The sequence below is a fragment of the Melanerpes formicivorus genome, unplaced genomic scaffold (assembly GCF_026170545.1).
Source record: "Melanerpes formicivorus ecotype bairdi unplaced genomic scaffold, bMelFor1.0.p_v2 SCAF_1, whole genome shotgun sequence".
Taxonomy (NCBI): domain Eukaryota; kingdom Metazoa; phylum Chordata; class Aves; order Piciformes; family Picidae; genus Melanerpes; species Melanerpes formicivorus.
This window is the reverse complement of record NW_027142353.1, coordinates 18401565-18423532: the sequence shown is the minus strand read 5'-3', so window position 1 is coordinate 18423532 and position 21968 is coordinate 18401565. Positions and strand designations below refer to the sequence as shown.

At 40.1% G+C, this 21968-nt stretch overlaps 1 protein-coding gene across 7 annotated transcripts in view; it reads left to right on the top strand.

Annotated features, from left to right (window-relative positions):
- MBNL2 (muscleblind like splicing regulator 2) overlaps positions 1-21968 on the top strand; it is a 118378-nt gene that overhangs the window by 78749 nt on the left and 17661 nt on the right. For 2 of the 7 annotated variants that reach the window (XM_068167251.1, XM_068167338.1), the window contains exons 3-9: positions 1161-1325; positions 6341-6541; positions 7711-7974; positions 14509-14562; positions 15241-15394; positions 18721-18756; positions 20191-20285. In XM_068167251.1, the coding sequence (XP_068023352.1) occupies positions 1161-1325; positions 6341-6541; positions 7711-7974; positions 14509-14562; positions 15241-15394; positions 18721-18756; positions 20191-20285 (969 nt within the window). The remainder of the gene's footprint in view (positions 1-1160; positions 1326-6340; positions 6542-7710; positions 7975-14508; positions 14563-15240; positions 15395-18720; positions 18757-20190; positions 20286-21968) is intronic. The other 5 variants (XM_068167479.1, XM_068167529.1, XM_068167415.1 and 2 more) reach the window with 5 other exon arrangements.

Sequence of the window (21968 nt, the reverse complement as noted above, 5' to 3'; positions counted from 1 at the left end):
AGACAGAAACTAACTCTGTAGCAAATTTTATATGGATGCAGGCATTATGGGAATGAAATACAGAGGTTATACTTTCTGGGGTGTATCTTCTGAACTGTCTAGTCCTCCTGTGGAAGACTTCCCTGTGATTTAAGACCTCCCAGTGTGCCTTAAACCCAGGACAGTGTGTCACATACAATTTGACTAGTGCTCGAAGTCCGCTGGTCACAGCTCTTAAAAATGTTGTGACTGTTTGTGAGCTGTGTCATTGAGGAGCTTCTGATACCGGCACATCCTGCCCTGCAGCTGCACCACCTACTGGTGCTTCCTACAATGTCCCTTTCTGGGGGAAAACCTCCCAGTGCACCTTGCGCTGCTTTGCCCATGTTTTGGTCAACATGCACTGCTTGCAGAAGTCTGCTCTGTGTCCATCTCTCAGAAACAAGCCCACCTGTATCTTTATTGTCACTTACTGCCGTATAACTGTCTGTAAATTCCTGCTTTCAGGATGATCAGCAGCTCTTTTTTTGTGTTTTTTTTGTGCTGTGTACCTTCAGACTTAGCTCCGTCCACTGCTTCTAAATTTAGGCTGTGAAAGTACCAGCTTGACTTCTGTTCTCTTATACTTGAATGGAAATAGCTCAAAGTTGTGCTGATGTAATAAAAACAGGAGGCCAGAAGGCACTGAACTGGAATAAGGGTGAATATATGAGAGAACACAAGCAGAGAGTGACCTTAGATCCTTACTGCCATGAACACACAATTATTTTTTTTAATATTATATACTTAAAGACTGCACTTCTCTTAAACAAGGTTTAAATTTGTTCTTCATAATGTAATGTCATTTATTAAAAAACCCAAACATTTATGTTATGGTAACAACAGGCAGTTCAGATAATACTCAGAATATTAAGTGTGTAGCAGTGATCTGTACTTAGCAGTGTAAATGCTGTTTTAAAGTCATTCCCACTTTTTCTTGGCTACTAGCTGTAATGATCCATCAGAGGTAGTGGGCTGAGGCAGAGCTCAAGGCCATCAGCTCCTCTCAGCCGGCCACACAGTTCCCAGGAAACACCCGGTATTTCATCAACTCTTCCTCAGCTTATGGTGTAACATTTTACTCAAAGGCATTAAACTATCATGAAAAGCAGGAGACCAATTAGTGTGACTTCTTCTTCCAGGGTCGCTGTACAAGGGAGAACTGCAAGTACCTTCATCCACCAACGCATTTAAAAACTCAACTGGAAATCAATGGCAGGAACAATTTAATCCAGCAAAAAACTGCAGCAGCAATGCTTGCCCAGCAAATGCAGTTCATGTTTCCAGGGACGCCACTACAACCAGTGGTAAGTATATTTCTCTGATGGTGTGAATGGTAAGTAAAGTTGAAGACTATACTGACCTGCAAAAGTTCTCTAAATTAGTATCAATAAAAATATTTCCTGTCTATTGACTTAAGCAATTGCTAAGACATGTCTATTTGTATTTGCATTTGAAGATAGAGTGGAGTGTTGCAGTTGATTTTATACATTTTTTTAAATTCCAGAATAATTTGCAGGATTTGTTTCCTTTCTTCATTTTTTCCCTTCACTTTATGTCAGGTTTAGTCTAGATTTGCAAGGCTTTTACCTGCAATCCTTCTGGAGGTCAAAATTTGTGTAATAATAATACTATAATGCTAGTAAGATATTTGAGTATGAATGCCAAGGTTCTCAGAAGTCTATGGGTTTGAATGGCTTTATTTAGTATTTAATCCCAGTACCAGCAACAAAGGTTCATGACATTCTGAGTAGCATTTTCTTACTCTCTTGAAATCTGAAGTGTCCCAGAGTAAGACAGAGATTGGCGTTGTGTTTCCTTTACAAAACTCAGCATTTTATCTTAAGGTAATGCATGTAATGCCTGGGACACTTCAAATCCAGAAGCTTGCATGAAACTTAAGTCTTGTATGCTTGAGCGGCATCTTTGGATATACATTAAAATCTTTTGACTGCTCTGGGCTGCTTTTGCAGTTGAGTTCCTCACTGCTACCAGACTTCCAAAGCGTGTTTTGGCAAGTGATCAGAATTAAACTTTTCACACATGGCTGCTAATATTGTTTTCTCAATCTGAATGCCTAGTGTAAGGCATCTCACTGGAGTGGGATTTCTTTCTCTAGCTTGAGGCATCTGTAGTGTTGACATTAACTTCTGCATTGGGCTTCCAAAGTCCATTTATAGTTTATCGGAAGACATAGGCGCTTCTCATTACTATTTGCTTGCCTTGTTTTGGAGTTCTACATTTGGATTAGAATACTTGTTGGTTTAAGTGCCTTTGTCTTGCCATGGGCTATCACACGAGCCATCTCAGAGAAAGACATCTGTATTTGGTCACAGGTAGCTTACCATTGATGCCTTTTCCAGATGTATTTTTACACTTGAAACAGCTGGTGTAAGGTGAGGGGGTATGAACAAAAATTGAGTGTCAGGAGTCCCTGAATTTCTGGTACATATTTGTCAAAATATATCTTGGTATATTGGCAGAATCAGAGCAGCTTAGTTTGGAAGGACCTTAGAGATCTCTTCTCCAACCTTCCTACCATGGGCACACACACCTCACAACTAGACTCATCTGCTCAAGGCCTTGTCCAGATTGGCCTTGAATATCTTCAGGGAGGAGGCATCCAGAGTCTCACCACCCTCATACTAAGGAACTCCTTCCTAAGATCCAGTCTGAATCTACTCTACCCCAGCTTAAAATCGTTCTCCCTTGTCCTGTTGCTAGACAGCTTTACATGTAGGATCCAGCCTACATGTAGGATCCATTCAGGTATTGGAAGGCAGCTATAAGGTCCCCCCAGAGTCTTCTCTAGTCTGAATGTCCCCAGCTCTATCAGCCTATCCTCATAGCAGAGGTGTTCCAGCCCTTGGGTCATCTTTGTGGCCCTCTTCTGGATTCATTCCAACAGCTCTGTGTCCTTATGATGGGGACTTCAGAACTGGACACAGTATTCAAGATGGGGTCTCAAGTGTTTTGATATTTCCTGGGGTTTTACTGCTTGAGCTTTCACCAGAAAGGTTTTGGTGAAGTAATAGATTTCACCTCTTAGTATTATGAGAAAAATTGAAGTGGCAAAATTATACTTTTTTTTTTTTTCCCTACTGATTTCATAATTTGAACTCTGTCATTTCATTGACGTAATGCCTTCTGTACCGATCACTGTGATAACAATGCTGGGGTTTATTTCCCGGTCTCACATAAATTGCCAGATTAAGATGACTCACCCTTGACGAAATGGATATAAAAATGAAGGAAAATTCCATAGAAGTCATTTAACATGCAGATTTATTCTTAAAATTGTGTCTGATACAAAGCTGTTACTTGGATTTTACATAACACATATTGTTTTATATGAATGTTCATTATTATTATGCTCTAAAGAATTTAGCTTGCACTTGACATATAAATGACTGTTTGGTATCAATCAATTTTGGTCTCTGATAAAACCAGAATATGATTCATTCTTAACTCTTGTGGTGGGTTGAAATTACCCCCCAACTAATTTGGAGAACTACTCCCCAAAATAAAATTGCCAGACCAGCTCAGTTTGGGATAGGAGCAAATTAAACTGTATTTACAAGCAAACTAAAATCTGGAAATATGAAATGCAATGAATGTGTAGAAAATATACAATATTTACATATATTTTCAATTTCTAAACACAAGGACCCCACTGGACAAAAAACAGGGAGCTACCAATAGCTTCCCCCTCTCTGCTCTCTTCCACACTGTACAAGGGAAAGAGAAAAGACAAAAGCAGAGAGTAGTTTCTTAGTTACTTAGCCACAAGAAGAACACACCCAAGGTCTGCAGCAGCCAAACAGAAGCCACCATCTAGCATCAGCTAGAGCAAAGAGCCAAGAAAGAGAGAGATTAGTTTATACAACTAACTTTATGTTAATTATCAGACCAATGGGACATTAGTGGTGTCCCCCAGGGATAAGTGCTGGGCTCCATCCTGTTCAATATCTTTATTGATGATCTGGACGAGGGGATTGAGTCCATCATCAGTACGTTTGCAGATGACACCAAGCTAGGGGCAGATGTTGATCTGTTAGAGGGTGGCAGAGCTCTGCAGAGGGACCTTGGCAGGCTGGACAGATGGGCAGAATCCAACAGCATGGCATTTAACACATCTAAGTGCTGGGTTCTACACATTGGCCACAACAACCCCATGCAATGCTACAGGCTGGGGTCAGAGTGGCTGGAGAGCAGTCTGGCAGGAAGAGACCTGTGGGTACTGGTTGATGATAGGCTGAACATGAGCCAGCAGTGTGCCCAGGTGGCCAAGAAGGCAAATCACATCCTGGCCTGTATCAGGAACAGTGTGGCCAGCAGGAGCAGGGAGGTCATTGTGCCCCTGTACTCAGCACTGGTTAGGCCACCCCTTGAGTCCTGTGTCCAGTTCTGGGCCCCTCAGTTTAGGAAAGATGTTGCCTTGCTGGAGCGTGTCCAGAGAAGGGCAACAAAGCTGGTGAGGGGTTAGGAGCACAAGCCCTCTGAGTAGAGGCTGAAGGAGCTGGTGTTGCTTAGCCTGGAGAAGGGGAGGCTCAGGGGAGACCTTATTGCTGTCTACAAGTACCTGAAGGGAGGTTGTAGCCAGGTGGGGGTTGGTCTCTTCTCCCAGACAACCAGCACCAGAACAAGAGGACACAGTCTCAAGCTGTGCTAGGGGAGATTTAGGTTGAATGTTAGGAAGAAGTTCTTCATAGAAAGAGTGATTTGCCTTTGGAGTGGGCTGCCCGAGGAAGTGGTGGAGTCACCATCACTGGAGATGTTTAGGAAGAGACTGGATGGGGTACTTTGTGCCACGGTTTAGTTGATTAGATGGTGTTGGATGATAGATTGGACTCGATATCTTGAACATCTTTTCGAACCTGGTTAATGCTATTCTATTCTGTTTAGACCTTATCATTATTTTCCCTTTACCTCCAATGGTATTTACATTTTACCACTTTCTACTCAAGATCTGTGGAAAATTTTCTAGGCATCAGCCTAAAACTGCCACAACTCACTAGGGTGGGTAGATGCCGTGTCCATACAGTTGGGTATCCTGGCCAATCTGCTGCTCAAAGCATCTTCTTGATACTCTCTCACATTTGTTTATAAGTTAGTAATTTATTCAAAGGACCACAAAAAACAAAACAAACCTCAAAAAAACAGAAATAACTTTTTAGCTCCTACGCTTTTTCTTGCATATTTTCTACATACTGCACATGGCTGCCTTCCTTTCTTGAACCGAGAGATAAGAAACACTCCTACTTCATTAAGTGTTTTAAAGTCTTTCCTTAGTGTTCTACTGTTTTGTGGTTAATTTCTAGCTGCTGGCTTATTTGGGAACTTCATTTGTGACAAAACTACTCTGAGATGTGTCCTGTTTTTCTGCATAGTTTTCCCTCATTTATAATTATAGCTTCACTCTGGGGTAAATGTCAGCTCTGCAGAACTAAACCACATTCCAGGTCTGACTGTGGTGGTGTGCTGCCTTCACCCCACTATGGAGCTGGTGATAACAAATGCACCATTCTGCCTTGGCAGGCCTGCGTTTTAGCATCACACAAGTGCTCTTTCTTCTGGTCATGACTTCACTGACTCACTGTAGGAAGGCATGAAACAGATTTTTAGACCCATATCATTCCTTCCAATCAAATTTTTTTTGTAAGATGAACTCTGGCTAAGCTTGAATAATCCCTTTCTAAATATTGTGTCCAGCTGAGATTATAATATTTATTCTGCTTGCCACTGGTGACAGCTGAACACACAAACATTTGCAAAGGTGAGGTTTTTTGATGTGTGAGCCATAGTAACGTATAATTGCAGGAGGTGACAAAATACAGCATGCAAACAGATGGAAGTTACATGCCAAAGGACTCATTATATATACCCTTGTTAGAAATATAGCTTTAATATAGTTAATAATGCCTCACCTGTGAAATCTGTTACTTTGAAAAATAGCCTGTTTTCCCAAGGAAAACAGATGTTGAGGAAAAGCAGTACAGTCTGTGTTATTTCTGCTTTTAGATGTGTAAATAAGCCTGCAATGTAAGCTGGACCTCCATAGAGATTCAGGTTCAAGGTATGAGTTCCTTTGCGTGGGCAGCCTCTTTTCCAATAATAGAGCTACAAGGACAGTTCTTCATGTGCTGCTGGAATGTGTTATGTAATTAAAAGAAGAAAGTATGCTGTGTGTTTTTCCAGCTGTTTGAAAGTTTTTCATTAAGGAAAGGAATCAGTGCCAGAAAGAACATGTGAAAGACAGCTAGCAAGCTCTTGATTAGAAGATTGGTTTTTTTTCATCTTGATCTGTGTTTTCCTTTTGCAGCCCACATTTCCAGTGGGTCCCACAATAGGAACAAACACGGCTATTAGCTTTGCTCCTTACCTAACGCCAGTAACACCAGGAGTTGGCTTAGTCCCGACTGAGATCCTACCCACGCCGCCTGTCATTGTCCCTGGAAGTCCACCGGTTTCAGTCCCCAGTTCAACTGCTACTCAGAAGCTCCTCAGGACTGATAAATTGGAGGTACTGTAGACACCGCTGTGACTAGAAATACAGTCCTTTGTTAGGCTGTGTGAAAGATCCTGGAGGGAAAAATTCTGTTGTTTTAGAAATGGTGCTTGAATTTAGTTGCTACTAATAAAGACCTTGTAACCAGGCAGGATTTCTACACTTGCAGCCAGTGGTAATGAAACACAGTTATTTTTAAGGTAGTGTGTTTGCTCAAATTTAATACACAGGCAGCAGCATGAATTTTCATTTTTTGGTAAAGGCCATGTCCTCCAAACTATCTCAGGTGTGCACACCTTTAAAGGTATATTTGGATGAAATATCTAACAAGCTTTTTTTTTTTTTTTTGCATTATTAATTCTGTCCCAGTTTTTTAATGGACTAATATGAGGGGAATTTTGTAACCTTATGGATTGATATTAGAGGAATGTTACAGCCCTTCAGCCTTGAGCTACAAATGGAAACATCAAATGTTACCAGCCCTGCAGCAGGCTAAAGGGGCAAGCCGCCAGCTATGTGCAGAGTCTCCCTGGTATTGACAGATCTCTGCATGGCTGGGCTCAGTGGAATCTGTGATCCAAGTAAACGAGAAGGCCAAATGGCTCTTGCAGAAATGAATGTCCTTTTCCAAAAGCCTAGTGTCTGGAGCACATTTCCTCTTTATAAATCAGTGTGTTCATTGTGTTAATTTTTGAAAATTGTTTCTGAGGAGGCTCCCTGTTTTGTCTGTTGAGTCCATAAAAATGAATTGCATCATTTGCCTGGGTCTAAGCAAGAGAAACTCCTTCCCTACTGACGGAGCTTCAAGAATATGAAGTGTAGCCAGAAAGGGAATGAATATTTTGTGATTCCCAGCTAGTTATGCAGGGACGGTTACTTCAGTAGGTATCCTTCTCAGGTGTTTTCTAGACATGAAAAACAAAAGGTATTTGGGAATGCTTCTGTTGTGTGTCAAGTTCATTTAGCCGTCATACCGCAGAGCTGCCTGAGGAGCCAAGTACGCAAGGGTAACCTAGATGCATTGCCCTCTCCCAGAAGAAGGTGGAAAGTTTGTTAAATTCAGTTCACTGAGAAACTTTAACTGGGGAAGGAGTAAGGTCTGTCTTTTGGGGGCATGGGCCTCTCCCTGTCCCTTTGCATTGTGTCAAGTTCTTCCCCTGCAACGGGTGTTGTTTTGCATGTAGGTGTGCAGGGAGTTCCAGCGGGGAAACTGTGCACGTGGAGAGACTGATTGCCGCTTTGCGCATCCAGCAGACAGCACAATGATTGACACAAACGACAACACCGTAACCGTGTGTATGGATTACATAAAAGGTCGTTGCATGAGGGAGAAATGCAAGTATTTTCACCCTCCTGCACATTTGCAGGCCAAAATCAAAGCGGCGCAACACCAAGCCAACCAGGCTGCAGTGGCAGCCCAGGCAGCTGCGGCAGCTGCGACTGTGATGGTAAGTGCTGGCATATATGGCTGCCTTTTTTTGACAGAAGCTCTTTGATGCCTATTTTGCTTCAATTTAATGCTGTTTGCTTATACTTTCTTTTCTCTTTTGCCTCTATTTTTTTAAATTGTTCATTTTTTTTTTAATTTGTTTTGTTAAAAGATAAGAATTAATGAAATTATCCGTATTGCTTGATGGGAGGAAGCACTTTTTTCTTTATGCCCTTATTTTATTGCTGTATTTCTATCCAAGACAGTGAAGCAAATGACACTCTATACCACTTCTGTTCCCTGCCTTAATTATGTGTTAAATTTACCCCTAGTATTTGCAAACAGAAACCAAATTGGTCGTCTTCAGCGTCCCCTGGAAAAAGAGGGGCACATATGCTGGTTTAGCTCTTTGATGACAGATATACATGTGGAAATTTGGAAGAAGAGGAAGAAAAACAAAGAGACCTTTTGCTTCAGAGATCAGTAGTATTGAAGAAACCTGTATTGAGATTCAACTCACCCCACCCTTGATATCAGACAGTTAGATATCTGAGTGTAGCCTTCCTTGATCTCACTTTATAGGTAGTGGAGAAAAAACAGCACATTCATTTCATCCACCATTAGTGCCTGTCTGAGGATGAGAAAGATACACGCCTGTCCCCTGTGACTGAAAACTGCTGACTGTGTATTTTTGAACTTGGTTAGATGAATCTCCTGCCTGGAGACTATCCTTGCCTCTCCCAGAAATTATTTGAATTATGGGGTAGTAAACTAAAATGGGAATCATGAAGAAAAAGCATAGTAACTGTAGTCAGAGGAAAAGAGATTGAGAGCTTTCCATTTTCAGATCTTTTAAGCTTGCTCTTAAAACTCTTCAGACGAGTCAGCCCATCTATTTACCAGTATCTGATCTCTCTTACAGTTGCTACCAGGAAAGTTGATAAATTTAAATAGAGTAGTATTGATGAAGTTAAATAAATCAAGCACGCAGAATCTGACTTGGGAGATGAAATTGCTGGCAGCAAATCAAAGAGTCATTGTCCTTATTGCTGGTAGTGGATGAACAATGAAGCAGATGTGGTTTGTGGACTTGTGGGCAGTGCATACAATAGTTATAGACAATACAGTTATTCTCTGGGTAAAAAGCCTACCAGGAACACAATACAGCACAGTATATAAGTAACCCAAGCCATTGTATTTAGCGTATTAGCAAAGACCAGACTTTCTGAGGGACATAGGATAAGTTATGCAAGAAAGTGAGCTTCCAAACAGAGGAACGTTCCTAAAGTTTTAATATTATTTCTCTTATAGTATCCACAGTCTGATTCAGATTGGGTGATTTTTAGTTAAACTTTCCTGTGCTTGCAGAAATTGAATACCATCTGGAAACTAAAAGCAAAGGAGATTGTTTTTTTATTCTAGTTAGCTTCTGCTGTACAATATTTATTGTCCATTTAGAGAATGTAATATTTCTAGGCAATATACTAAAGAAAAAGAGAGATTAATTTCTTTGTGCTTCAGTAATAGCTGAATTTATATCCCATGATTTTAAATAAGCCATAATTGGAGTTGCATTAGCCTCAAAGCAAGATGAAGCATCTTTGGGAAGACAGAATTGAAATATTAGCGTTCTAATGTCACAGGAGAAGCAGCAGGAACCTCTAATTCAGGATAACGTTTTGCAGAAAAATATGTACAAAATATTTTAATGGCGTATTTAGACTACCAAACAGAAAAGATTCTTTACAATCCAACTATTTTTTTTTTATATTCATTTGAAACAATCAGATGGAGTGAATGAAAAAATCACAGGAATGGCAATAAACCAAAACAAACCCCAAAAAAGTGGTAGAAAGGATACATGCCTGCAAGGCTACCCAGGAACAAGCAAAAATACTCATTTGGATCTAGAGAGCAAAATTAAGGCAAAAATACAAATGATTACCTGCAGAGTTTGCTTTCAGTTCATTCCCATGCTGAAAATGTGTCTGAGAGGTTTTCCTTCCTTTGGGAGATGGTTGTGTTGGTCTGATTCAAAGGGTACTCATATACATGAGCATTGTGGCCTATAAGGCCACTGAAGGTCAAAGAATTCTGCAGTGTAGGACCTTGCAGAAAATGCCTTGTCTGTATTTCTGTATGCTGAAGTTTAGGATTTTTTATTCAGATATCTTATGTGACCTCACAATTTGAAGTAATTTGAAGTCTTGGTTGCATGGTTTAGTTGATTAGGTGATGTTGAATGATAGGTTGGACACGATGATCTTGAAGGTCTCTTCCAACCTGGTTTATTCTAGTCTAGTCTAGTCTAGTCTACTCTCTTCTATTCTATTCTATTCTAAAAGGAAAGGGGAAAGACACTGTGAAAGAGGCTATAGACTGTGTACAGCTTAAGTGTGAAGTGTGTTAGGGGGCAGTGTTGTCTGTCATTGTACTTGGGGAGCTCCAAATATTCATATGGTGCATCAGAGCATATAAAAAGTCACTGAAGAATGTACGGCCTAAATGAAAATGTAAATTCACAGTTGATGTTGAAAAAGACCTATGAACTTCACCTAGTCCAGTCCCTCTGCTCAAGCCAGGTGAGCTAGAGCAAATATACCTGATTGGCTTTTGAAAGTTTCCAAGGATGGAGACTCCACAACTTCTCTTGACAACCTGCTCCATGGTTAGATCATGCTTTCAGTAATAAATTAAGCAATCTCATATGGAATCTTTAAATGGGATTTAGAGTGTTTAGGTTTGTTTCCATTGCCTTTTATCCTCTCACTGAGCACTGATGAGAAGAATATGGCTCCATCTTTACTTCTGTCAGGTATTTGTATACATTGGTGAGATCTCCCAGTGTCTTGTCTTCTGCAGGTTGAATAGTCACAGTTGTTTTTGCCTTTCTTCCTATAAGAGGTATTCCAGTTCCTTAGTAATCTTCATGGCTCTTTATGGGACTGTTTTATAGTATGTCCATGTCTTTCTTGTACCAAAGTGCTCAGACCTGGACATAGTACTCCATATGCGGCCTCACTGGTGCTGAGTAAAGGGTAAGGATCACCTTCCGCAGACTGCTGATGATCCTTTTGCTAATGCAGCTCAGGATGCTGTCAACTACCTTTTCTGTGAGGGTACGTTGCTGGCTCGTGTCAACTTGGTGTCCACAAGGACCCTGAGGGCCTTTTCTGCCAAGACTTGGTGGCCACCAGCATGTACTTGTACCTGGGCTTGTTACTCTCTAGGTTCAGGGCTTGGTATTTCTCTTTGCTGAACTTAGTGAGGTTCCTCTGTGCCCATTTCTCTAGCCTTTTCAAGTTCCTCTGAGTGGCAGCACATCTGTCTTGTCTGTCAGCAAGTCCTCTGAGTTCTACACCGCTAGTGACTGGCCTCCAGCTGGACTTTGTGTTGCTGATCAGTTGAGTCAATTTTCAGCCCACCTCACTATTTCCCATTTAGCCTATACCAAGTATGTTTGTTTTTTAAAATGGGAGACAGTGTTGGAAAATCTTTCTGAAAAGACATTCATTGTTCTTCCCTCACCCACCAAGCCAGTCTCATTGCAGAAGGCTGTCAAGGCTGGTTAAAACACACTTTCTCATCTGTAAATCTATGCTGACTACTCCTCATCACCTTCTTTGCTTTCATGTGTTTGGAGATGGGTTTTGGGAGGATTTGCTTGACTGCTTTCCCAGGGATTGAGGTGAGGTTGACCAACCTATCATTTGTCAGACCTTATTTCCTGCCCACTTTAAAGATAAGAGTGTCATTTCCTTTCCTGAAGTCTTTGGGAACTTGAACCTAGTAGCAGGGATATTTCAAAGATAATTGAGCGTGGCTTGCAGTGACATTGGCCAGCTCCCTCAACACCCATCAGTGCATCCTGTCAGGTCCTATGAGTTTGTATGCATCTGGTTTGTTTAGATGTTTCTAAGTGTGATCCTCCTTCTCTAGAGGTAAATCTTCACCTCTGACTTTCTCTCTAGTCTCCCAGTGGCCAACGGTCAGTAAAGACTGATGTGGAGGTGGTGTTCAGTACCTCAGCCATCTCTGTGTCCTGTATAACCACGTTACCTGCCCCATACAACAGCAGGCCCGCGTTTTCCCTAATCTCCCTTTTGCTGCTGATACACTTGGAGAAACCCTTCTTGTTGTCCTTCATATCCCTTGCCTGATTCAGCTCCAACTGGTCTTTGACTCTCCTAACCCATCCCTGCATGCTCAGGCTGTGGTGCCCTCATTTCTCCTGTCCTCATTCAGGGCTTTCTTCCACTTCTTGTGTATTTCCCTTCTTGCATTTGATTTTAGTCAGGAGATTCATGCACATCTGTGCAGGCCTCTGCTTTTGTTCATATTCCAGAAGATATTACAGTGTACCAATGTGATATACAGCAGACAAACACTCTGCCTCAGTATGATCATTGTTATTATTATCTGTATTTCCTTTCCATAGCCTTTTCATCTCCAGTCTATAGCCATTGATTATTTTTATTTTTTTTGGTAGTTATATGAGATCAGATGTTGAGCAAGAGAAAACCTGACGGAACAGAAAGAGGCAAAGAAGGTATTGGTATCAGGATGAAAGAGAGAAAAATGGACAGTCAGTCTGAAAGCCTGAAAAGAGGGAGAGACAGCATGGAAAAAAGGCTGATGATTAAGTAGGTCTAGAACCAGGTCAAGTTAAAGCCTTCAGTCTAGGAAATCTGTGAGACTGAACTTGATGCAGAAAATGAGGGGAAAACCATCAGAAAGCCTCAAAATAGGGAGTTGAGGTTATGAAGTGTATGGAGAAATGGCAGAAGGCAATCATAAACACAGAGATAAGAAGTTAACAAGTGAGATTAGATAAGATCTGCATTTGGATGATAAAGGTAATTACCTGAAATGCTTTGTTCTTAATTATGTTGATTTGAGTTTGTGGATTTCATCATGACATAGCACTGAATTCAGTCATAATGCTTCACCTCCTTGTAGTCTTCCATTCATAGTGGATGCAGAGTAGATCTGAGGCTGTGCCCTGTGCAGAGTGGTGCCCTCCACGAGGGTGCCACACTTCAGTGGCACAGCAGCTTGCTGAGATAAAAGAGTGCTTTCTAGATCTCCACTTTGCAATAGGAGTTTCTTGTAGTGTCTGAGTCTTGGACCCAGACAGTCCTGTAGACCAGGGTATGTAATCCAGAAAAGTGCTGAAGGAGAGGCAAGGAGGGTGTCAGGAAGCTTCATACCACGTAGGTGCAACAGAGCCAGGGCCAAGGAATAGGCAAAGTGAGAGCTATTCTGCAAAATACCCTGTTGGCAACTAGCTAATCTTGTGATCATAAGCATTTTTTTAGGCATTTTGTGCCTTGCCCTGTTTTTTTTTTCCTACTTTTGTTCCCTATTTCCACATACTGATGTCAAGATAGACGTGGTCTGCATTAATTGAAAAGAGCTAAATATCAGTCTGTGTTTAAATAACAAAAGTAAGAATTCTCATTTCTGAAATCCCCCTTTCCTTTCTAAAGATTTGTAAGAATTATTTGCACCGTGTAATATTGCACAAATATTTTATATGAGAAGATATTTCGGAGAAGCAATCATATCAGCTGTAAATTTGATCTTCTTACGGAAGTGTACATAAATGTATGTGCCTATGTACTACACCTAAATACTCAATTTAAAAGATCATCATAATGCTGTACTAGTATCATTACACATCATTTAATGTTTGCTCATGCACTGGGAGCGCAGTGTTCTCACTCCCTGCTCCTGAAACTACTACTGAAGGTCGTAGCAAAATTCAGAAAATACCTTTTAAATTCTGAAAGATTTTTTTTCCCTCTCAATGTAATGTGGTAAGTTACAAGGAAAAAAAAATCTGCAAAAGTGACCCAGCTGTAGGGGAGAAAACAGAAAAAGAAAAAAAACAAAAAGGAATTAATGATAAGTTAGTATAACCAGACATTGTACTGATTCTGCTTTCTGTTGGAAAAGGAGAACTTCTCTCATTTGGAACCCCAAACCTATTGAACAGCACACCTCGTAATTAAAAGGCCCTCACCTTGCAAGCACTGATGTTAATAGCATTTGTAATGCATTACAACTTTCACTAGTGCTTTACATTTGAAAAAGTAGCCTTCCAAATTGATTTTTCTGCTTTAAAATGTGATGTGACTAACTTATCAGGAATTCTTATGGGCGTATCCGTAAAAGTTTCTGCATCTCTGTGAAGTGTTTATATAATGCTTAATAGTGTCTGCAAGCTGCTGTTTTACTCAACTTTCCTGAATTTCAAACATCTATATTTTACTCTCTTATATGCTTTTAACTAAGGTATAGTAGATGCATTTTTGCTTCGGTACTAATTTGAAATGTAATATTCATTTCTTTAGAAGACATTTTTGTTGTTGTGCATGCCTAGTGTTTTGTATGTTGTATATTGCATTCAGAATATTTTTTTCCTTCTCACCTATCCACAAATGCAATGCCGTTCCCATGATGCACCTCTGCTTGCTGTTTACCTGTATGTTAATTCGCTTGAATCCCATTGGCCCACTGCCATCATGTGCTCGCTGCCTGTTATTAAAAGACTCAGTCGACTGCCAAAGCAATGAAGCGACCTCTCGAAGCAACTGTAGACCTGGTACTTTGACCTTTCACCTTTTGCTTTGCATGTAGCTTTTTTTTTTTTATTATTATTATTATTTTGTTTTGTTTTCAGAGAAAGCAACTAATGAAATTTGTATCGCTTTACTTTTGAACATCAACCGGAAATGATTTCACATACTCGTTGATTTACCAGAAACTCTATTTATCCATCTCATTCTCATACGTAATAAACGCAGACAATTTAGTTTGGTTCCTAACATGGTTTCATTTTTTTAAATATCCTCTCATGAAAAGTCGAATTGAGACAAAACTGCTTCTGTAATTGAAAACGCTTAACGTAATCCATTAATCTGGGTAATAATAGGAAACGGTGTTTAAACTTTAAAAAAAAGAAAATACTTGGCAATGAAACACAAGTGGTTTTTTCTCCCTGTTAATATTTGAAAACCTATTTAAAGGCAATGCCATTTTCGTTGCTTTAAAGGCCTTTCTTTTCAGTAGTTGTGCTGCTACAGTTTTAGGTTAATAGTACCACGCTTTTGCTACCAATAACAAAATCTCACTCATTTTACATTGCTGTGCTTTGAGTTAATATGCATGGCGAGGCATCTTTAGCTGCTTTAAAAAATAAGAAGTTTTTTTTGTATTTATGTATGTGTTACCAACAAAGTCTTAAAAATGGCACCCTTTTAACTAACTTTCTTATTTACAGGCCTTTCCTCCTGGTGTTCTTCACCCTTTACCAAAGAGACAAGCACTTGAAAAAAGCAATGGTGCCAGTGCCGTTTTCAATCCCAGTGTCTTGCACTATCAACAGGCTCTTGCCAATGCTCAGTTGCAGCAACATGCAGCCTTTATCCCAACAGGTATGTTGTACTCACGTTGAACTTACTTTGTGTTCCTTAGGTAGCCTCCATGTCAGGCAGTTGCACTTGAAAAAAGGTTTCACTGTGTTCTCTGCCCTACTTGAGGTGAAGTCTGCACAGACATTTATACGTTACTTTCCTTCCTTCTGCAATGTATGAGAATCGAAGCAGAAGTATTTCAATGTGCCACTAGGCTGCTTTTCACATTCATAGCCTTGTTGATCATTGTCTGCAGTCTGACCCATTTTTTACCTGCTTTAAATTGGCTGTATTTTGACTTTTATCTGCCAGTGCTCTCCTAGGAGATGAGAAGGCAAAGATCCACTAGCAGAAATGCTGGGAAAAGCATCATGCTTCAGAGGTGCCGCAGAAATTGTGCTGTGAGTGAGGCACATCCTCCTGCTCCCTTGGGAGCTGTTTTGCAGCCACAGGGCTTACCCCACCTGCACCCAAGCAGAGCAAGAAAAGGGGAACACCAGCCATAACTTTCCAATGGGTACCTGCATGGAAGCCCTGACCAAATACATTGCTTCCCACAGCTGCACTGAAGGGTTTTAAGGCATCAGGCGTGTTTTTGTGGTTGTTACCTTGGAATGCCACCAGAACTTTTCCTAGCAATTGTGGCTGGTAGCTGGCTGGGGTTATAATTCTTCATTGGGGTGATATGAATATGAGTGACCATAATTTGCATTTCAGTGCTCAGAAGTCTGTAACTATCAGAGCATTCAATGATTCTATGATTCAGAGATGACTTGAACTGCACCATGGCTGATGGCAGGGCTTCTCTTTTAACAGTGAGAGAAAGAATGTGTTAAGTGCTTGTGTAAACAATAACAACATAAACCTCTACGTTATGTCAGTCACTCCCACTCCAGATTTCCCAATGGTAAACATCCTGCCTAGTGAATGTGCACTTTCATTTATGATTATCAAATTACATATTTTCATACCAGAATGTTATCAAGTGTGAACTTCCAGAATCATTTAAAACTCCATGTTTGCAAATGCACTTGACATTTCAGCAATGCTTTTTTAGTTTATAGAAATAATGTGGGTTAAACAAGGAATGAAACGCAACACATAATGATTTCCCAATCTATCAGCATTCCCATATGTGTTTAAAGATAAAAACAAACACAGATGGCTTTGACTTCGTGGAATTTTGCTATAAGGCCTGAGTAACAACCTTGGAGCCTGCCCCTGTATTTATAATAGTAAGTTATAGCTTGCTGTATTTTTAGCGCATTGGTGCACCAGAATATCTGTGGCAGAAACACACTGACATTTATGGGAGTGCTTGGAAAAAAAAATAATAAATTGCAAGTCTGCTTATTTGGACATGAATGGAAGACTGCCCTGTGCCTACAAACGTACGGAAATTTCCACAAGCTTGTTTTACATCGTAGCCCTGCGATTTTGCGGTACAATACGCATTGTTCCTTTTCCTCAGCGCTCCCTTTCAGGGCCTGTTGCTATTACTTGCAATTGCCGAGGATTTTAAATTAACTGTGCAAAATGCAGTAGTTTAAACCTTTTCAGCAAAATACCATTTGGATATTTTCCAGACTTTTGGAGTGCTCACGCTTCCTTAAGTAGCTCATTCTTTGTGGTTTTTGATGTCCATCCCCCTTTCCAGCTAATGGTTATAATTACAGTTTTATCTTAAAATTTTCAGAGGACAGGGATGGGCGGATCTTGATACCAAATCTTAAAGGCCAGATTGTTGGCAAGCCCTGAAACAAGTGCATGAAAGAGGGAAAAACAGAGGGATAGTATAGCAGATGGAGCCCAAGCCCAGAGTAGAAAACCTTTCTAAAAGTGTTACTCTTTGCAAACAACATCAGCACCTCGAAAGGGTGTTAGAGAGAGGAGTGGTGTGTGGGAGGAAGTTAGGAGAGGGGAACCCCCTCTTATATGAGTGGGTGTCATAAGCTTTTCATTAAAGATGTTACATGCACTTGATAATCCTGCATTTCCTAGAAAGGTTGGATTTGGTGAGTGTAAGGACTGTCATGCCACCCAAGTCTAAGGAGCAATGCACGACACGATCTGTTGGATTTTAAATTATTATGTGATATTTTCTGAACTGGTGTAATTTTCAAATGTGTTCCTTGTGTGTGTGTGTGTGTGTGTGTTAAGTTCAAATTTAGGACAAGTTTTGCTGCTGGAATATATATAAAACTTAATTGTTTTATATAACTTCTCTGCTTTCTTAACCACTTGCTCCCCTAATAGAAAGTGTGGGGCTTGACGTAGCATGGCTTAGCTCCAAAGTTCTGCACTTTGTTTTACATCAGTTTGATTGCTTTGTCACCTTCTCCTCACTGTTTGATGAATGATCTTGAAAACAGCAGGTCTTTTCTCTCTTCCCATTGCTGTTCGTTACTGTTTCTATAGCCTCTAAGAGGAGGAACTTTGTGTATTCTCTGGGAATGTTCTTGAGTAAGGTCATTCATAGTTACACTGCTACTGTGACGGTCTGAGAAGGGGACATGGTAGTAATTAAGCACGAATACCAGAAGCATATTTGATTTTATATCAAATATGTGTGTACCTGGAACTAGTCTCCTTACCTGCTGGCCTTCACCAGCTTGCTGTCCTGAAAATAGTTCCTTGGGTTTTTTTGTTTCTTTTTTCATTTGGTCTTCCCAGAAAGGTTAAAGGTGAACTAGGCACCAAAACTAAACTGTGTGGCAGGTGAGCAGTCCTTCCAGGGCATCTTTGAGATGTGCTGGGAACCTTTTGCTGGGTAGGTACACAGTTTGAAGTGTTTAGCTCAGGGAATTGTCACAGTAGTGTTTTCTTTGTTCAGAAGCATCTCTGTGCCTCCAGTGTTGCATTAAGGACGAGTACCTTACCATCAAATGTGAATTTGGCAAAGCCCCTGCAGAGCAGTATCAGCTAATTCTATTTAAATTTCTTTCTCTACTGCACATCAGAAAGTTGGTGAATGCCTATATGTGCAACATTGAACTGTCTGAATTATCCATTGAGTTATAAAATTCCCAAATAACAGGATATTTAACCAAAGATCTTTGCTGTAAGCAAAAATCTTTTTCTGCAAAAGTAGTAATTGAAAGGATAAAAGTGCTAAGTAAAAATGTTTATGAAATACCTTGTAGGTACACAGAATAATGCCAGGAGTTTAGTGAGAACATAATCACCTTTTTGTGTTAAAGTTAAACTATGAATGACCTTACAGTTTCATTTAACTAACTTACTTCTCTGTGGTTATGCTTGAATCTCACTTTGAATGTTAACTCTAAACAGCTAACCTGTTTCTTCCCTTTATCCACTTTTTTCACCTATCATTGCATGACACGCAGGGTCAGTTTTGTGCATGACACCCGCTACCAGTATTGGTAGGTTCCAAATCTCTTTATTGATCTCTTTTTGTAATGTATATGATGTATATTCACTTGTTTCAAAAGTCCTAGGCGAGATTTAGAGAGTGAATTAAAGATTCGCTTGTCCTTCTGGTTGAATTTGCAGAGTTTTTAGGTTCGTAGATGGAAGCTGCAGTTTAGATGCGATATCACCTGCTATAACAACTACACTGCAAAAGCATAATACCATGAATTCCAGTCTGCTTTTCAGTTTTCAAAGTTTTATTTCTCTTTATATTTTATATTGTCTAGTACTATAAAACATGAAATACTGGAAAAAAGCCAGCAAATTTCATCAGTGTTTTAAAGTTTCATAGTGGTGTGCCTATTTCTCCTTTTTGCTGTGTGTTAGAAAGTTTTATCAGCGTTTCCCAGAAATGCCTACTTTGATCCATGGAGGTTCTGTTGAAACCTGTGATCTGAGCCTTGCTCCTCCTTTAAATGTATTTGCAGCTTGGAACTAACATTTTGGGCATGCAGAATGGAAGTCCAATGCAGCAGCCTCTAAGACGGAAAAGTAACCTTCCTTCTATTCTGTAGCCCTATCCCAGTGATCTTTTGTAAAAAATTTTCCCCCCAAATTTTATTTGTGGGACTACTCAGATAAGCAGTTAAAATGTCAAGCCTTTAAAACATTGAGTTAAAAATTCTTTCATGAAGATGCTGGTTAGAATTCATTCTCAAAATGAGCAAAAGCAGCGACTTTTATAAAATCGACCTTGCTTTTTTTGGATCGCACAAAGTAGTGTTTAAATCGGGAAAATTATTATAATCATCCTCCTGATTTTTGCCTCAAAACAGATGGTAATGTAACTCTGATAAAATATAACAGTTGTGCAGTGCTAGTAGGAAAAAAAAATGCATAAATTGGATTATAAGGGAAGACAGGCAGTGTCTGGCTTGTTTCAGAATGAAGATACATGAAAATAATAAATGTTTTAATTGTCTTTTAAAAATGAGATAAAGATGTTTAATTTTCCTTCGCAGTGCAAACCACTGTCTTGTCTTTGCGCTAATTTTTTTCCCCCAATGCTTTGTATCGATACCGGAGGAAAACAAACTGCCCTCGTAACAATTCTCAGTTACCAGGCTATTTTTGGAGCGGCTTGGTTTGCGCAAGTAATAGCCTTCTTGGAGATCACACCCGTGTTTTCCTTGCTCTTTTTTCTGGGAATCGCCGATTGTGTTGACAGCCTTCCTTTAATTGTACTTGTAATAAGCTATTTTCCCTTGTTTTTTTTATTTCTCCGCCACGCTTTCTCGCTTTGCACTGTGATTGCATGCCATCTGCCGGTTTAACCCATGACGATGGCTTGCCGCTCTTGATATTCACCATGCCAAAAATACCACTTCTCTTACCATAATGCTGCACCCTCCTGTTCATTGCTTCCATGGTTCCCCTCCTGAAAGTACCCATGATGCACAACGCTACGGCCGCCACTGTCTCTGCAGCAACAACTCCTGCAACAAGTGTTCCCTTCGCCGCAACAGCCACAGCAAATCAGGTTTGCTCCTTTTAAAGCTTTCTTTCACGAGATCCCGAACTCTAAATGAGTGCTGAGATTTTTATTTTAATTTTTCTTTTATTTTTAAACAAAAAAAATTCTCCCAGAGAATTTTTTTTTTCTGTGTTTACCCCATCAAATTTTACTTTTATTTCTAAGTCGTTTATAGCAAGTGTTTGTGGGACAGGTTGCACTTATTTAGAGTTAACATTTGTTGCAAATAATGACGTAGCTGTGTTTTGTGTTGCGATGTTTGTACCTAATTAATGTGTAATTAACCCAGCTGGAGTTACAATCACCATAGTACTGGACTACTTACCAAAGTCTATTATTAACTCCTAAGTTCAAAAGACAGATCATCACAGGTTTCAAATATTTAGGTGTGTTCATGTAGCCTTTTCCATGTGGTGTGTGGAAGTGACTAATTAGTAAGCATGGAAGCGGTCAAAAATCATATGTGGGACAGAGCAGCTGGGAAAAGTCCAACCAACCAAATGAATAAACAAAAACCCCCAAAGGTAAAAACCAACAAACACACACAAAACAAACAAAAAGAAAATAAACAAAATTGAGTGTTTTCTGTCAATGCTAGTGATCAAATCAGCACTCAAGATATTTATGACTATGCTTGCTTTATATTTGAACGTGTGCCTTTAACCTGGGAATTTTACTTGCCTAAGGAAGGACTGTCACAAAGTACCCCTAGGGTAATTGGTAGAGACAGGCTAGGAAAGATGATACTTTCTCCTTTTCTTTTGTGGTGTGTTATGATAATGGAAGTTGTAATGTTGATAGAGTTTTCTTCTTCCTCCTGTAAGACCTGGTTCCCAGGGAAGACATACCTGTTGCAGCTCAGCGTGTGTAGCTTTGACTCCTCCATTGCGGCTGTAGAGTTTGCCACCGTGACGCACCTGGCATTTGCCATGAGAGATGTTTGCACAGCACTTCGGTCACTCTGGCTTTTCTGTTGCTTTGGAACCGTCCTTGGGCTCTTTCACCTAAGAGCCGTTTCCCCTCATGTTTTGCGAGGTCAGACTAAGAAAGAAGCAAGCAGATTTGCTCACCAAGAGAAAGCAAAGGGCTATGTCCCCATCACCTTTCCTTGTGTTGCTTTTGGCCAGACTGACAAGCTATTGCAGACCTACTACAAACGTGTGCTCATTGTTTCATTCCCCTCCACCTGCCAAGGAATTAGAAAGAAATGAGTGAAAATGTTTTACTTAATAATGTTATACCAGCAGATTTATTTCTTTTTTTCAGTCTGTCCCCAAACTATTTAAGTATCCTATGGAAAACCAGAAGTTGCTGCAGAGTTTATTTATAATAATTCAGGAAAAATATACTACCTCTGAAATACATCCTACTTTCTGAAAGAAACACAAACCAGTCAGCTTTGTGCGTTGGTTTTGTTGGGTTTTTTAAAGGCTTGTTTGCCAGCATTGTGGTATTTGTGCTTCTAGCATTTTCATCAGAAGAGGGTTGTCATTTTGTGCATTCTTTTCCAAGAGCTATCTTGTTTTAATGAAAAACATGCTTGAGACAAGCAAGAAAGTGCAGCAGAGAAACAGTGCATTTCACCATCCTTCCCTGGACTGCATCTACTGCAGAAAATTATTTTGTGGCATCCAGTGTAGTTTTGTGATCCCAAAGTGATAACAGAGGGACTTGAAGATGCCAAGGGAC